This window comes from Telmatherina bonti (genome assembly GCF_933228915.1).
Source record: "Telmatherina bonti genome assembly, chromosome: 15".
NCBI classification, from domain to species: Eukaryota; Metazoa; Chordata; class Actinopteri; order Atheriniformes; family Telmatherinidae; genus Telmatherina; species Telmatherina bonti.
Genome location: NC_136613.1, coordinates 5,311,625 through 5,327,560, shown reverse-complemented (window position 1 = coordinate 5,327,560; position 15,936 = coordinate 5,311,625). Strand labels below are relative to the sequence as shown.

The window sequence follows — 15,936 nt, the reverse complement described above, 5'->3', positions numbered from 1 at the left end:
GGAAACAAACAGAAGACCTGGTACTGAAACTTGTCAAACCACATATAAGAGAAACACAATGATTCTGTAAGCTGATTAAACAGAATCACTTCCGTATACGGCGTTTGATTGATGTGGAGCCACTACAGAGGGGTAAAAACTGAAGTCTAGTACTGTACCTTCAGGGATCCAGTAAGAACAAATCAGCTGCCAGCTATACATGATCACAAAAAGAAGCTGAACATGCTTTTTGAGTTGAGTCGGTTTTTAGATGAAAAACTGTTTCCTTTCAGTCCAGCTCGGTGCTGCATTGGGAAAAACAGCCGAGCTGCATTCTGGATGTTCAGCCCTAAAATGTTCACATCATGCAAACGTTCCTAATCAGATTCAAATGAGACATTTTGGTTTTTTGTCCAAAGAGAATTGAAACGATTTCTGGTCATCTGGGTCCATATTTTATCCATAATTTCAGTATAGATCCATGATACTGGACCGTTGTTCTCTTGATTAACTTACCGATTGACGTACCGACTGGCATGCCAGCACATTGACGTACCAGTAGACTTGGTCTACTGACGGATCAGTGGATTGACATACTGGTGGATTGACCTACCAAAGGATTGATGGTGGATTGAGGTACTGGTGAAGTGACGTACCGACTGACATACTGGTCGACTGATGTACCGACTGACATGCCGGTGTATTGACGTACCAATGGAGTGACACATCAACGGATTGACTATTGGTGGACTGATGCACCGGCAGATTGACGAATGGACGTAGTGGTAAGTTAATGTACAGGTAGATTGACCGATCAACAAATTGATGTACTGGTGAATTGAAGTACGGACATGTATCAGCTGACTGACATACCCGCGGACTGATGTACCATCGAAGTGACGTACCGGCGAGGTGACGTACCAGTGAAGTGACGTTTTGGCGGACTGACGGCTGTAATCATCACACCTGCATCATCTTCTGCTGAGGATAGAATAAGAAGCACTCGTACCTAAAACCAGTCTGTGGTGTTTGTGGGGCGACGTGTCTTTGTCGCAACGTTTGTTATATTTATACTTTCTATATCTGCTTTAATATGTCCTGTTATCAGATGTTTACATTTAATTTGACACTGAAAACATTGGAAACACAATGGATAAACCCTGTGATCTTTGATGCTCCTCGTCATTTCTGCATCTTTCTCTGCTCCTCATCCTCCCTCCTTCCTCCTAAAATCCCTTCAGACGATGCCTTTACTCATGTTTTTATGTGTTTTTATGTTTCTGCCTTCAAACTACTGACTGTCTCATTTTTCTGCACCTTGCAGGTCGCAGGATGTTTTTACTGTCATAGTCCTGCTGGGAGCCGTCACGTCCAGTCATCACCGCAGACCTTCACCTGACACACCTCCACCTGACACACCTCCACCTGACAAACCTCCACCTGACACACCTCCACCTGACACACCTCCACCTGACAAACCTCCACCTGACACACCTCCACCTGACACACCTCCACCTGATACACCTCCACCTGATACACCTCCACCTGACAGACCTCCACCTGACACACCTCCACCTGACAAACCTCCACCTGACACACCTCCACCTGACACACCTCCACCTGACAAACCTCCACCTGACACACCTCCACCTGACACACCTCCACCTGACACACCACCTGACAGACCTCCACCTGACACACCTCCACCTGACAAACCTCCACCTGACACACCTCCACCTGACACACCTCCACCTGACAAACCTCCACCTGACACACCTCCACCTGACACACCACCTGACACACCTCCACCTGACACACCTCCACCTGACAGACCTCCAGCTGACACACCTCCACCTGACACACCTCCACCTGACAGACATCCCACCTGACACACCTCCACCTGACACACCTCCACCTAACACACCTCCATCTGACAAACCTCCACCTGACAGACCTCCACCTGACACACCTCCACCTGACACACCACCTGACAGACCTCCACCTGACACACCTCCACCTGACACACCTCCACCTGACAAACCTCCACCTGACACACCTCCACCTGACAAACCTCCACCTGACACACCACCTGACACACCACCTGACAGACCTCCACCTGACACACCTCCACCTGACAGACCTCCACCTGACACACCTCCACCTGACAAACCTCCACCTGACACACCTCCACCTGACAGACATCCCACCTGACACACCTCCACCTGACACACCTCCACCTAACACACCTCCATCTGACAGACCTCCACCTGACAGACCTCCACCTGACACACCTCCACCTGACAGACATCCACCTGACACACCTCCACCTGACAGACATCCACCTGACACACCTCCACCTGACACACCTCCACCTGACAAACCTCCACCTGACACACCTCCACCTGACACACCTCCACCTGACAGACATCCACCTGACACACCTCCACCTGACACACCTCCACCTGACAGACCTCCACCTGACACACCTCCACCTGACAGACCTCCACCTGACACACCTCCACCTGACAAACCTCCACCTGACAGACCTCCACCTGACAGACATCCACCTGATACACCTCCACCTGACACACCTCCACCTGACAAACCTCCACCTGACACACCTCCACCTGACAGACCTCCACCTGACACACCTCCACCTGACAGACCTCCACCTGACAAACCTCCACCTGACACACCTCCACCTGACAAACCTCCACCTGACACACCTCCACCTGACAAACCTCCACCTGACAGACCTCCACCTGACACACCTCCACCTGACAGAACTACACCTGACACACCTCCACCTGACAAACCTCCACCTGACACACCTCCACCTGACAAACCTCCACCTGACACACCTCCACCTGACACACCTCCACCTGACACACCACCTGACAAACCTCCACCTGACAGACCTCCACCTGACACCACCTGACAAACCTCCACCTGACAGACCTCCACCTGACACACCACCTGACAAACCTCCACCTGACAGACCTCCACCTGACACACCTCCACCTGACAAACCTCCACCTGACAGACCTCCACCTGACAGACCTCCACCTGACACACCTCCACCTGACAAACCTCCACCTGACAAACCTCCACCTGACAGACCTCCACCTGACACACCTCCACCTGACACACCTCCACCTGACAAACCTCCACCTGACAGACCTCCACCTGACACACCACCTGACAAACCTCCACCTGACAGACCTCCACCTGACACACCACCTGACAAACCTCCACCTGACAGACCTCCACCTGACACACCTCCACCTGACAAACCTCCACCTGACAGACCTCCACCTGACACACCTCCACCTGACAAACCTCCACCTGACAAACCTCCACCTGACAGACCTCCACCTGACAAACCTCCACCTGACACACCTCCACCTGACAAACCTCCACCTGACACACCTCCACCTGACAGACCTCCACCTGACACACCTCCACCTGACACACCTCCACCTGACAAACCTCCACCTGACACACCTCCACCTGACAAACCTCCACCTGACAAACCTCCACCTGACAGACCTCCACCTGACACACCTCCACCTGACAGACCTCCACCTGACAAACCTCCACCTGACAGACCTCCACCTGACACACCTCCACCTGACACACCTCCAATCTTGCCCTTCAGACATTCAGGAGGTGGCATCGGCGACGACCCCTGACATCGTCCTCTTCCTCTCATGTGACCTCCCCTCCTCACGCCTCCTGTGTGCTGAGAAGAAGCAGAGATGTCGTCAGGAAACTTCTTCTCTGTGACCTTAAACAGATCGACCCAAGGATAGCCGCCCTCCCTCCCCTGCCTGGAAGTTGATCTGCAGGTGCATTAGGACATCCAGGCCCCAGGATCCGGGCCCTGGCCTCAGGCAGCATGGGAGACCCGAGCTGGGTGTGTCTGAGCCCGGCCGAGTTCAGCCAGCTGCAGCAGTACAGCGAATGTGAGTCAGTCGAAATCTGCACTTTTTCTCTCTCTCTCTCTCTCTCTGTGTGTGTGTGTGTGTGTGTGTGTGTGTGTGTGTGTGTACATGGCATTGAAGCTTTTGTTTGCAAAAGAAAATACTGTGGTATTAAAGCTCTAAACGGCAGGAGGCTTGTTGCAGCTGGGATAGAAAAGAGTGTATGGATGGAAGTGAACCGCGAGGCGCCAACGTTTGCCGACTGTGTGCAGATCTTCTTCACCGCTTCTTTATTTACTGAGGAAACAAACTGGTGTGGAATCGGCATGTGGAATCGGTGTGTGGAATCGGCATGAGGAATCGGCATGTGGAAGGTGTGTGGAATCGGTGTGTGGAATCGGCATGTGGAAGGTGTGTGGAATCGGTGTGTGGAATCGGCATGTGGAAGGTGTGTGGAATCGGTGTGTGGAATCGGCATGTGGAAGGTGTGTGGAATCGGTGTGTGGAATCGGCATGTGGAAGGTGTGTGGAATCGGTGTGTGGAATCGGCATGTGGAAGGTAGTGGAATCGGTGTGTGGAATCGGCATGTGGAAGGTGTGTGGAATCGGCATGTGGAATCGGCATGTGGAAGGTGTGAGGAATCGGCATGTGGAAGGTGTGAGGAATCGGTGTGTGGAATCGGCGTGTGGAATCGGCATGTGGAAGGTGTGAGGAATCGGCATGTGGAAGGTGTGAGGAATCGGCATGTGGAAGGTGTGAGGAATCGGTGTGTGGAATCGGCATGTGGAAGGTGTGTGGAATCGGTGTGTGGAATCGGCATGTGGAAGGTGTGTGGAATCGGTGTGTGGAAGGTGTGTGGAATCGGTGTGTGGAAGGTGTGTGGAATCGGTGTGTGGAATCGGCATGTGGAAGGTGTGTGGAATCGGTGTGTGGAATCGGCATGTGGAAGGTGTGTGGAATCGGTGTGTGGAATCGGCACGTGGAAGGTGTGTGGAATCGGCATGAGGAATCGGCATGTGGAAAGTGTGAGGAATCGGTGTGTGGAATTGGCGTGTGGAATCAGCATGTGGAATTGGCGTGTGGAATCAGCGTGTGGAATCAGCGTGTGGAATTGGCGTGTGGAATTGGCGTGTGGAATCAGCATGTGGAATCGGCGTGTGGAATCAGCGTGTGGAATTGGCGTGTGGAATTGGCGTGTGGAATCGGCATGTGGAATCGGCGTGTGGAATCGGCATGTGGAATCGGCGTGTGGAATCGGCGTGTGGAATCGGCATGTGGAATCGGCGTGTGGAATCAGCATGTGGAAGGTGTGAGGAATCGGTGTGTGGAATCGGCGTGTGGAATTGGTGTGTGGAATTGGCGTGTGGAATCGGCGTGTGGAATCGGCGTGTGGAATCGGCGTGTGGAATTGGTGTGTGGAATCGGCATGTGGAATCGGCATGTGGAAGGTGTGAGGAATCGGCGTGTGGAATCGGCGTGTGGAATCGGCGTGTGGAATCGGCATGAGGAATCGGCATGTGGAAGGTGTGTGGAATCGGTGTGTGGAATCGGCATGTGGAAGGTGTGTGGAATCGGTGTGTGGAATCGGCATGTGGAAGGTGTGTGGAATCGGTGTGTGGAATCGGCATGTGGAAGGTGTGTGGAATCGGTGTGTGGAATCGGCATGTGGAAGGTGTGTGGAATCGGTGTGTGGAATCGGCATGTGGAAGGTAGTGGAATCGGTGTGTGGAATCGGCATGTGGAAGGTGTGTGGAATCGGCATGTGGAATCGGCATGTGGAAGGTGTGAGGAATCGGCATGTGGAAGGTGTGAGGAATCGGTGTGTGGAATCGGCGTGTGGAATCGGCATGTGGAAGGTGTGAGGAATCGGCATGTGGAAGGTGTGAGGAATCGGCATGTGGAAGGTGTGAGGAATCGGTGTGTGGAATCGGCATGTGGAAGGTGTGTGGAATCGGTGTGTGGAATCGGCATGTGGAAGGTGTGTGGAATCGGTGTGTGGAAGGTGTGTGGAATCGGTGTGTGGAAGGTGTGTGGAATCGGTGTGTGGAATCGGCATGTGGAAGGTGTGTGGAATCGGTGTGTGGAATCGGCATGTGGAAGGTGTGTGGAATCGGTGTGTGGAATCGGCACGTGGAAGGTGTGTGGAATCGGCATGAGGAATCGGCATGTGGAAAGTGTGAGGAATCGGTGTGTGGAATTGGCGTGTGGAATCAGCATGTGGAATTGGCGTGTGGAATCAGCGTGTGGAATCAGCGTGTGGAATTGGCGTGTGGAATTGGCGTGTGGAATCAGCATGTGGAATCGGCGTGTGGAATCAGCGTGTGGAATTGGCGTGTGGAATTGGCGTGTGGAATCGGCATGTGGAATCGGCGTGTGGAATCGGCATGTGGAATCGGCGTGTGGAATCGGCGTGTGGAATCGGCATGTGGAATCGGCGTGTGGAATCAGCATGTGGAAGGTGTGAGGAATCGGTGTGTGGAATCGGCGTGTGGAATTGGTGTGTGGAATTGGCGTGTGGAATCGGCGTGTGGAATCGGCGTGTGGAATCGGCGTGTGGAATTGGTGTGTGGAATCGGCATGTGGAATCGGCATGTGGAAGGTGTGAGGAATCGGCGTGTGGAATCGGCGTGTGGAATCGGCGTGTGGAATCGGCGTGTGGAATCGGCGTGTGGAATCGGCGTGTGGAATCGGCGTGTGGAATCGGCGTGTGGAATCGGCGTGTGGAATCGGCATGTGGAATCGGCATGTGGAAGGTGTGAGGAATCGGTGTGTGGAATCGGCGTGTGGAATCGGCGTGTGGAATCGGCATGTGGAATCGGCATGTGGAAGGTGTGAGGAATCGGTGTGTGGAATTGGCGTGTGGAATCAGTGTGTGGAATCGGCGTGAGGAATCGGCGTGTGGAATCGGCGTGAGGAATAATAAATAATAATAATAATAATAAATAAATAATAAATAACCGCTAAATGGAAAAATTGTCATGAAGATAAACCCAACCTGTTGAAGCTACAACCAGGCTGTAAACATGTTTATTCCTGCTGTAAACACGTTTATTCCTTCTGTAAACATGTTTATTTCTACTGGGCAGTTGGCCTTTTTAACATGGGAGTCTATGGGGATTGACTTCCTGTCAGAGACACTGAGATAGACAGTTCATTTATTGTTCTATTCTATTTTACAGTCATTTAGCAGACGCTTTGATACATGGCGACTTACATACTCGCTAATACCACAATGGGGTATTAAGGACAAGACATAGTCAGGGGAAGCCTGGAATCGAACTCCCAACTTCCCTGTTACACGCTGACTGCTCTTCCTCCTGACCTACAGGATCATTTAGCTGTAAATTCATTCATTCATTTTCCGAACCACTTAGTCCGATCAAGGGAAGCTGGAGCCTATCCCAGCTGGCTTTGGGCGACAGGCAGGGTACACCCTGGACAGCTCGCCAGTCCATCACAGGGCCACACAGAGACACAACCACTCACGTTCACTCCTGGGGACAATTTAGAGAACATGCAAACTCCACACAGAGGAGACTGACTAAACCTCGCCCCAGCCAAGGATCGAACCAGCGACCTTCTTGCTGCGAGGCCACAGTGCTAAATACCATGCCACCATGCAAAAATAAAAACAGACATTATTAGATCAACAATATTACCTAAGCAAATATGTATGCAACATAAACTGTTGCAATTTTGGGAAAGGTTGACTATGACATTTTGCTGGTATTGTTTAAAGCAAACCAAAATATGTTGCCAGTAAATATTAAAAAAAAAAAAGATTTATAAAGAAAGTCATTCATTTAAAAATGTGGGTATGTTCAGGAAAGCATACTTTAGGACTACATTAAATGAAATGAAATGATATGAAATAAAAAAATACTTTATTAATCCTCAAAGGGAAATTCAACATTGTAGTAGATAATAATAATAACTAGAGGAGGTCTTGTTCTGGAGGCTGCTGGCTGCTGGCAGGAATGATCTTCTGTATCTTTCAGTCTTACATCGGACCTGAAGAAGCCTCTCACTGAACACACTTTGTTGTTTCATTACTGTGTTGTGGAGAGGGTGTGAAGAATCCTCCATCATCTTCATCAGCTTGTGCAGCATTCTTCTTTTGACAATCAGCTCCAGCGGCTCCAGAGTTACTCCAAGCACAGAAGCAGCTTTCTGGATCAGTTTGTTGATTCTCTTCAAGTCTCTGGTTCTGATGCTACTACCCCAGCAGATGCTGCAAAGCTGACTGCACTCTCCACAACAGACTTCTAGAAGATATGCAACATCTTGGTGCAGACGTTAAACCATCTCAGCTTCCTTAAGAAGTACAGTCTGCTCTGACCTTTCTTGTAGATGTAGTCAGTGTTGCATTTCCAGTCCAGTTTGTTGTCCAGCTGAACTCCAAGATACTTGTATTCCTCCACCACCTCCACCTCCTCTCCCAGGATGGAAACAGTAAAGGAACGATGTGTAACTAGTTTATTGTTGTAAATAAAGCGTGTTGGGCAGTGGCGTTGGTCGTTTTACAGCAGCGTGACAAAACGGCGTTTGTCACTGGAGAAACAGCAACTTTCCCTTTTGGAGCCCCTAGTGGATGAGGGGGGAACTGGCACTTCTGTACAAGCTTCACGTTTAACCTCCACAGGTTGCCATTTTATCCAATTTTTTCCATTTAGTTGTGTTTACACAATGCCAAGGAGGAAAGACATCAGAAACGAGAAGCATCTCATTCATTCATTTTCTTGACCGTTTGGTCCAGTTCACGGTTCCAGGGAAGCTGGATTCTATCACGGAAATCATTCCACATGTTTCTGTTTGTCTACAAGCTGCTGCACCTGCGACCACTCTGTGCCTCCACCTCCATCAGGCTTCACTACATGACATGAAAAGAAGATGTGCAACAGGCTCTGAAATGTGATATGAGCCTGAGGCTTTGGTTTCCCTTTGGCTGATTGCCTCCCAGCAGCCGGCTGGGAGCCTCGCCGTCCACAACGTTTGTTAGTCAAAGCAGCATCTGTCCACTCGCTGCTGCTGGATGACGAGTCACGCTAGCTACGCTGTTAAGGAATTATACAGTCAGGCAGAAATAGTCTTTTCCCAGTCCTGTATAAGCAGCTTCAGCAACACGAGAGGAGGAGTTACGTCAGACCATGTAAATCTTTATTAAAACGCTTCGTTGCGTCTGTAAAACAACCAAACCTGAGAGTGATTTAATCTGAAGCTGGAGGGAAACTGTGTTACGACATGGTGACATAACTCATGGGTTGCCAGGTCTTGTGACAAAAATAAGCAACTTGATCTAAATAAAGAAGAAAAAACCGAAACTAGATGACATTAATTACAGCTCCCCAGATTAATTTCTTATCATTTATGGCCAAAAACAGTGAGGAATAAAAGATGAAATAAAAAAGAATATCCTGTTTCAGTCATTAGTGAAGGAAGAAGCTTTTAGATCACATGATATTCCAACATCATTTAAAGTACCTGAAGTACACAGAATAAGTTCAAACGCCCATTTTAGATCTACATTTATTCTATATTTTTATATTTATAATCAATCTGATGATGTTTACAATGTAAATGACTCTGATTTATGTGTTAAAACAAACAATAAACTCCAGAAAGTCAGAGAGGACCAGACCGGTCAGAGAGGACCAGACCGGTCAGAGAGGACTGTAGACCGGTCAGAGAGGACTGTAGACCGGTCAGAGAGGACCAGACCGGTCAGAGAGGACCAGACCGGTCAGAGAGGACTGTAGACCGGTCAGAGAGGACTGTAGACCGGTCAGAGAGGACCAGACCGGTCAGAGAGGACTGTAGACCGGTCAGAGAGGACTGTAGACCGGTCAGAGAGGACCAGACCGGTCAGAGAGGACCAGACCGGTCAGAGAGGACCGTAGACCGGTCAGAGAGGACCAGACCGGTCAGAGAGGACCAGACCGGTCAGAGAGGACTGTAGACCGGTCAGAGAGGACTGTAGACCGGTCAGAGAGGACCAGACCAGTCAGAGAGGACTGTAGACCGGTCAGAGAGGACTGTAGACCGGTCAGAGAGGACCAGACCGGTCAGAGAGGACCAGACCGGTCAGAGAGGACCGTAGACCGGTCAGAGAGGACCAGACCGGTCAGAGAGGACCAGACCGGTCAGAGAGGACTGTAGACCGGTCAGAGAGGACTGTAGACCGGTCAGAGAGGACCAGACCAGTCAGAGAGGACTGTAGACCGGTCAGAGAGGACTGTAGACCGGTCAGAGAGGACCAGACCGGTCAGAGAGGACTGTAGACCGGTCAGAGAGGACCAGACCGGTCAGAGAGGACCAGACCGGTCAGAGAGGACTGTAGACCGGTCAGAGAGGACTGTAGACCGGTCAGAGAGGACCAGACCGGTCAGAGAGGACCAGACCGGTCAGAGAGGACCGTAGACCGGTCAGAGAGGACCAGACCGGTCAGAGAGGACCAGACCGGTCAGAGAGGACTGTAGACCGGTCAGAGAGGACTGTAGACCGGTCAGAGAGGACCAGACCAGTCAGAGAGGACCGTAGACCGGTCAGAGAGGACTGTAGACCGGTCAGAGAGGACCAGACCGGTCAGAGAGGACCGTAGACCGGTCAGAGAGGACCAGACCGGTCAGAGAGGACCAGACCGGTCAGAGAGGACTGTAGACCGGTCAGAGAGGACCAGACCGGTCAGAGAGGACTGTAGACCGGTCAGAGAGGACCAGACCGGTCAGAGAGGACTGTAGACCGGTCAGAGAGGACCAGACCGGTCAGAGAGGACCAGACCGGTCAGAGAGGACCGTAGACCGGTCAGAGAGGACCAGACCGGTCAGAGAGGACTGTAGACCGGTCAGAGAGGACCAGACCGGTCAGAGAGGACCGTAGACCGGTCAGAGAGGACCGTAGACCGGTCAGAGAGGACCAGACCGGTCAGAGAGGACTGTAGACCGGTCAGAGAGGACCAGACCGGTCAGAGAGGACCGTAGACCGGTCAGAGAGGACCAGACCGGTCAGAGTAGACTGTAGACCGGTCAGAGAGGACCAGACCGGTCAGAGAGGACTGTAGACCGGTCAGAGAGGACCAGACCGGTCAGAGAGGACTGTAGACCGGTCAGAGAGGACCAGACCGGTCAGAGTAGACTGTAGACCGATCAGAGAGGACCAGACCGGTCAGAGAGGACTGTAGACCGGTCACAGAGGACCAGACCGGTCAGAGAGGACTGTAGACCGGTCAGAGAGGACCAGACCGGTCAGAGAGGACCGTAGACCGGTCAGAGAGGACCAGACCGGTCAGAGTAGACTGTAGACCGGTCAGAGAGGACCAGACCGGTCAGAGAGGACTGTAGACCGGTCAGAGAGGACCAGACCGGTCAGAGAGGACCAGACCGGTCAGAGAGGACCGTAGACCGGTCAGAGAGGACCAGACCGGTCAGAGAGGACCGTAGACCGGTCAGAGAGGACCGTAGACCGGTCAGAGAGGACCGTAGACCGGTCAGAGAGGACTGTAGACCGGTCACAGAGGACCAGACCGGTCAGAGAGGACTGTAGACCGGTCAGAGAGGACCAGACCGGTCAGAGAGGACCGTAGACCGGTCAGAGAGGACCGTAGACCGGTCAGAGAGGACCAGACCGGTCAGAGAGGACCGTAGACCGGTCAGAGAGGACCGTAGACCGGTCAGAGAGGACCAGACCGGTCAGAGAGGACCGTAGACCGGTCAGAGAGGACCAGACCGGTCAGAGAGGACCGTAGACCGGTCAGAGAGGACCAGACCGGTCAGAGAGGACTGTAGACCGGTCAGAGAGGACCGTAGACCGGTCAGAGAGGACCAGACCGGTCAGAGAGGACTGTAGACCGGTCAGAGAGGACCAGACCGGTCAGAGAGGACCAGACCGGTCAGAGAGGACTGTAGACCGGTCAGAGAGGACCGTAGACCGGTCAGAGAGGACCAGACCGGTCAGAGAGGACCGTAGACCGGTCAGAGAGGACCAGACCGGTCAGAGAGGACCGCAGACCGGTCAGAGAGGACCAGACCGGTCAGAGAGGACCGTAGACCGGTCAGAGAGGACTGTAGACCGGTCAGGGAGGACCAGACCGGTCAGAGAGGACCGTAGACCGGTCAGAGAGGACCAGACTGGTCAGAGAGGACCGTAGACCGGTCAGAGAGGACCAGACTGGTCAGAGAGGACCAGACTGGTCAGAGAGGACCATAGACCGTAGGCCGGTCAGAGAGGGCCGTAGACCGTAGACCGGTCAGAGAGGACCAGACCGGTCAGAGAGGACCGCAGACCGTAGACCGGTCAGAGAGGACCAGACTGGTCAGAGAGGACCGTAGACTGGTCAGAGAGGACCAGACCAGTCAGAGAGGACTGTAGACCGGTCAGAGAGGACCGTAGACCGGTCAGAGAGGACCAGACCGGTCAGAGAGGACCGTAGACTGTAGACCGGTCAGAGAGGACCGTAGACTGTAGACCGGTCAGAGAGGACTGTAGACCGGTCAGAGAGGACCGCAGACCGGTCAGAGAGGACCGTAGACTGTAGACCGGTCAGAGAGGACCGCAGACCGGTCAGAGAGGACCGTAGACTGTAGACCGGTCAGAGAGGACCGTAGACTGTAGACCGGTCAGAGAGGACCGTAGACCGCAGACCGGTCAGAGAGGACCGTAGACCGCAGACCGGTCAGAGAGGACCGTAGACCGCAGACCGGTCAGAGAGGACCGTAGACTGTAGACCGGTCAGAGAGGACCGCAGACCGGTCAGAGAGGACCGTAGACTGTAGACCGGTCAGAGAGGACCGTAGACCGCAGACCGGTCAGAGAGGACCGTAGACCGCAGACCGGTCAGAGAGGACCGTAGACTGTAGACCGGTCAGAGAGGGCCGTAGACCGTAGACCGGTCAGAGAGGACCGTAGACTGTAGACCGGTCAGAGAGGGCCGTAGACCGTAGACCGGTCAGAGAGGACCGTAGACCGTAGACTGGTCAGACAGGACCAGACCGGTCAGAGAGGACCGTAGACCGGTCAGACGAGCCGAGGGGTTCACGTAAAACCCTGAAGCCTGGAGATGCATCAGTTTCATGAAACGCTACAAACACCTGCATCAAACACGGACTGTGATATCTTTGTTATGGGAGGTGTGGGAGTGGCATGGGCTGAGGGGGGGCCCACTAGGGGGCATTGCGGTCTCTGGTGTGACTGGCACTGGGGCAGGCGCTGGTTTGCGGTGGGCACCTGCTCTTGGGCCCGCGGGGTCCTGGGCTTTGTCCCTGACTTGTGCATGGGGGGGGTCAGTGCCTGGCTGGGCTGACGGTCTGCTGGCCTGGGGTCTGTTCCCTCTGGTGGGGGAGGGGGCTCTGGTGGTGGCTCTCCTCTTCCTCTTCCTGCCTGGCGGGCGTGCGGTCCCTGCGGTGGCTTCTGGTTTCCTGCGGCTTGGGGCCCTCCTGATCTGTCCCGGACTTTGGGAGAGGGGGGGGGGTTGCATTTGCATGATTACCTAACATAACTCATGCCTAATATATAGTAAACACACATCCATGCACATGGGAGCACAGACACACACCTCTACACACACACACATACACGTACATATACCACATATACTGCTGATCTGTCTGGAGTTACTTCTGGTTTTTACTCAGGATGTCTGTTGTGTTTTCTTTGAAACTTTAAATACTTGATTCTCAAACAACGTAAAAGATTCTTCTGTAGAGAAAACGTGACAGTTGCTGTGACTTGTTTTCTACTTTTGTTCAGTTTTTTCTTCTTTTCTGTCTCTTTCTCTCCATCGTTTGTCTATTTTCCTCTGTCTCTTTCCCTCATCCTTTCTCTCTATTATCTCTTTTTTCCGGTCCGGTCCAGCAGTTATGAGCTGAAATAACAGATTTATGAAATAAATAATAAAATAAAGAATGAAGCTTAAGAACCAAGGAGAGCCTCATTATCCACCGGCTCCTCTTGTGAGAGTAAATGTGTTCAGCAGCCAGACCATCATTCTGCTGTCAGGATGCTGGACAGGACAAAACAAACAAACCAAAAACTGTGATGCCTTCAACACGAACTGTGATATTAAACCCAGACTGTGATATCGTCCAACTAAAGCAGAACTCTGTGATTCGCTCTGATCCTCATTCAAACTGTAAAAAGAAAACAAAACATGATCTTCACTTCTGAACCAATCACTGGTTGCATCGGCTGTTTCAGCAACTTTTATTATTCTGCTAAATGATGCTAAATCCACTTTGAGCAGAAAACTAGGAGACCGTCCGGCCAACTATGCTGTCAGTTTATGTATCATGAACACGCAACCCCTAGTGGTGTCAAGAGGAACTGCATGTGAGCAGGAAATGACATTTAGGCATGTAACTGTTGCATGCCAAGCATCAACTTTTTTTGTTTTTCACTGACTAAATGGAGTTTTACCCTGACAAACGTAGCTAAACCATGATATAAAACATGTTGTTGTAATTTGTACAGTTTACCATAAACATGTTGCTAAATGAACAAACCACATAGACATCATGGATATGTAGAATCCTTGTTGAGCGCTGGAGTGTGAACCAGCATCTCCGCCATATTGGATGGGTCTCCGCCATATTGGATGGGTCTCTGCTTTCGGGTCTTGCTGCAACGTCAACATAGTTTCCCTCCATAACTGTTTTCTGTGGAACAACGCGTATATATTACACACAAACAAAACACTTTTCTACATAACTGGTTGATAAGTAAGGTTAACACAGTGAATAATCTACTAAATGCAAATGATAAATTTTACTCCTATGAGGTGTTTATGGAAAAATATGATATTGATGCTTCACAAAGAGAGTGTTACATGGTAGCATAATTACCTCGCCATGGAGGTTATGTTTCTACCGACTTTATCTGTTTGTGTTCAAGATAACTTAAAAAGTTATGCACAGATTTTCATGAAATTTTCAGGACTTGTTGGAAACATGAAAAAGGAAGAACTGATTTAATTTAGGTGGTGATCCGGATCACCGTTTGGATCCAGGAACTTTTTAAAGACCTTGGCGGAGGTTTATGCTCTCAGAGTGTTTTTCTGGGTAACTTCTGAAATGTACAGTTTTGATGCAATACTTTATTTTCAGACTTTGTACAACGGTATCTCTGTATTGATAAATTAATAAATGTAAATAAAAGAAAGAGTCAACAGTAGTGAAGAGAAAGCAGCAACTATTCCCGTATTTTGTTCAGCATATGGTTGCAATAACCGGCGAAATATTGAAAGCAGATCGTGTGGAATTACATTTCACAAGGTTGAATAATAATTTATTTGACCAGATAAAAATAGATAAATCCAAGTGCATCAATAGACAATCAAACATGTTAGTATCAAATTCACTTATACATTTATTTATATTGCAGCTACCTTATGTCTTAGTTAAATAGCATTATAAAAATATTTTAGCATAAAAGTATGTTTTTAATGTTTTACAGTGATCTGTATCATAACAATATCTCTGCCTTTTGTAACAAACTGTGAGAAAAATCAGGTAAAAATGAGGGAAGTTATTGTTGCGGTTGGACCTACATCTTACAAATAAAGGCATTGGAGGCGCATGGAGACCCATCCAAGATGGCGGCGTGATGAGACGTCAGCTCGTAGAGGCAGCGTGATACAATGAGGCGTCTACGTAGATATGATGTCTATGAACAAACCTCACGTTAAACTAGTTTTCCTTTGTTGGTGAGCAAGTTTTCGGGTGCCAATGTAAAATAAATGGAGCGTTTCATTTCAAATGTTTTGCCTTTCACATCTCGTTCTAGTTGACGTTGAAGGTATGTTTAGAAACAATATGGCTTCCAAAGTTCATGAACTCGTGCGTCCGCCTTCACACATGCAGCCGTGTTAACAAAACACGTCTCATTGGTCAATCCTCTGCAGAGGAGAGAAGAACTCTGATGTCCAGCAGGGTGGAAGAACAACACCGCACCAAAGGAAGAATAAAATCGAAGCGTGATAAATGTGCACTCTGAGAGCCCTGCTGGCGAGGAAGGTCTCATTTTTACTGATTAAAGAGGAGTGGA

General features: G+C 50.6%; 1 protein-coding gene across 1 annotated transcript in view; it reads left to right on the top strand.

Annotated features, from left to right (window-relative positions):
- Positions 1-3,715: 3,715 nt before the first annotated feature.
- dgkg (diacylglycerol kinase, gamma) overlaps positions 3,716-15,936 on the top strand; it is a gene marked incomplete at its 3' end in the record, with an annotated part of 148,202 nt that continues 135,981 nt past the window's right edge. The window contains exon 1 of the mRNA XM_079254506.1: positions 3,716-3,944. Within this exon, the coding sequence (XP_079110632.1) occupies positions 3,878-3,944 (67 nt within the window). The 5' untranslated portion in view covers positions 3,716-3,877. The remainder of the gene's footprint in view (positions 3,945-15,936) is intronic.